This window comes from Mesitornis unicolor, unplaced genomic scaffold, assembly GCF_000695765.1.
Source record: "Mesitornis unicolor isolate BGI_N332 unplaced genomic scaffold, ASM69576v1 scaffold16756, whole genome shotgun sequence".
Lineage (NCBI taxonomy): Eukaryota > Metazoa > Chordata > Aves > Mesitornithiformes > Mesitornithidae > Mesitornis > Mesitornis unicolor.
Window position 1 is genome coordinate 10854 of NW_010191840.1, and position 1418 is coordinate 12271.

Consider the following 1418-nt stretch of genomic DNA (forward strand, 5'->3'; position numbering starts at 1 on the left):
TGTGGTGTAGGGGTGCTCAGCCGTCCCATAGAAGATGAGGCTCCACTCCTTCAGCTTCCCTGTGTGGTGGGCACAAGGTCACCCGGGGAGACAAACACTCAGAAATCTTCACCAGCCCCCAAGTTCCCAGCCCAAATTTCTTTACTGAAAGAGTGGTCAAGCACTGGAAGGGGCTGCCCATGGCAGTGGTGGAGTCCCCATCCCTGGAGGGGGTTAAAAAATGCATGGATGTGGCACTTGGGGACATGGTTTAGTGACCATGGTGGGGTTGGGTTGATGTTGGACTTGGTGATCTTAGAGGTCTTTCCCAACCTTAATAATTTTATTACTTCAGCTGTTTAAGGCACCTATGAGGGATATTTTATGCTGTAACTCATCTGACGAACCACAGCATCACCATACCCTTCATGCCCAACGTGTGGAGAGAAACAGCAACTTTAAAAGCTCTGTAAGGGGGGATTATTTCTGTCCAAAAGAAGCTGGATTATATCTTGTTGCTGTTGCCCAGGCCACCCCCCTACCCAACACGTCAGAGGTCTGAGCTCAGCATCCCCTAAAACACCGCAGAGGTCACCAGAGCCAGTGCAGAACTTGGGGCTGAGGACTCCCCATGGCCTTACACCCACACTAGGGTCCTCTCCAACCCACACCACTTTGGGGAGGGCATCCAAAAACCACTGCTGCTTCTTTTCAGTGGTGTTTTTCTTTCAGTTCCCCATCAACACGAGTCACTTCACGCCTGCGGCACGCTCGGCTTTAACTGTTAATCCCTGTGTTTCCAGGAAAGGCTTAAAATTTCCAACACCCAAATCCCTTGGCACTCCAATGGCTGCAGGATGGAGCGGAGCCTGCGAAGGGTCGAGCTTGGGTGCACACCTCTGCCAAAAGCATTAAATTTGCTTTAAATCTACAGTCTCCAGCGTGAGGAAAGCCTGGGCTGCGCAGGGCTGATGCTGGGGATGCAGCGGTGCCAGCAACAGGACACCCATAGTGTTTAATTGGTATTAAATTAAGCAATTTAATTGGTTTAATTTAATGGTCTTAAATTAACATTTAATACCGATTTCTGCCATGGGCTGGGAGCATCGTCTCTCTTTTTCCTCTTGCTTTGCCCTCTCTGCTTCAAACCCGGTGCAGATACTTTGAGGGGGGTGACTTAACGTGCTCCTTTGCATTTCATTTTGCAAACCTGGGCAAAGCCGAGCCCTGACGCCCGCGAGGGGCTCAGAAACACCCGCCACAAACCATAAACACAGGGGGAAAAGCAGCTCCGTGGGCGCTTCGCTGCCGCTCTCCGAGTTCAAAAGACTGCGGGCGAAGGCAGCAAAAACAGAGACGCGTTCCGCGCAAGGAGCCCCCACGCGCGCCTCCCGCCAGAGAGTCGTGTGGGAGCGATTTTTAATATTGCCCTGGCTTCC

The 1418-nt window shown here is 51.8% G+C and overlaps 1 protein-coding gene across 1 annotated transcript in view; it reads right to left on the bottom strand.

The window, feature by feature from the left end:
- The window catches only part of LOC104542534 (proprotein convertase subtilisin/kexin type 6-like), a gene marked incomplete at its 5' end in the record, with an annotated part of 21632 nt that overhangs the window by 5958 nt on the left and 14256 nt on the right, over positions 1-1418 (bottom strand). Inside the window, 1 exon segment of the mRNA XM_010186878.1 lies at positions 1-59. This exon segment is cut by the window's left edge and continues 3 nt beyond it. Within this exon segment, the coding sequence (XP_010185180.1) occupies positions 1-59 (59 nt within the window).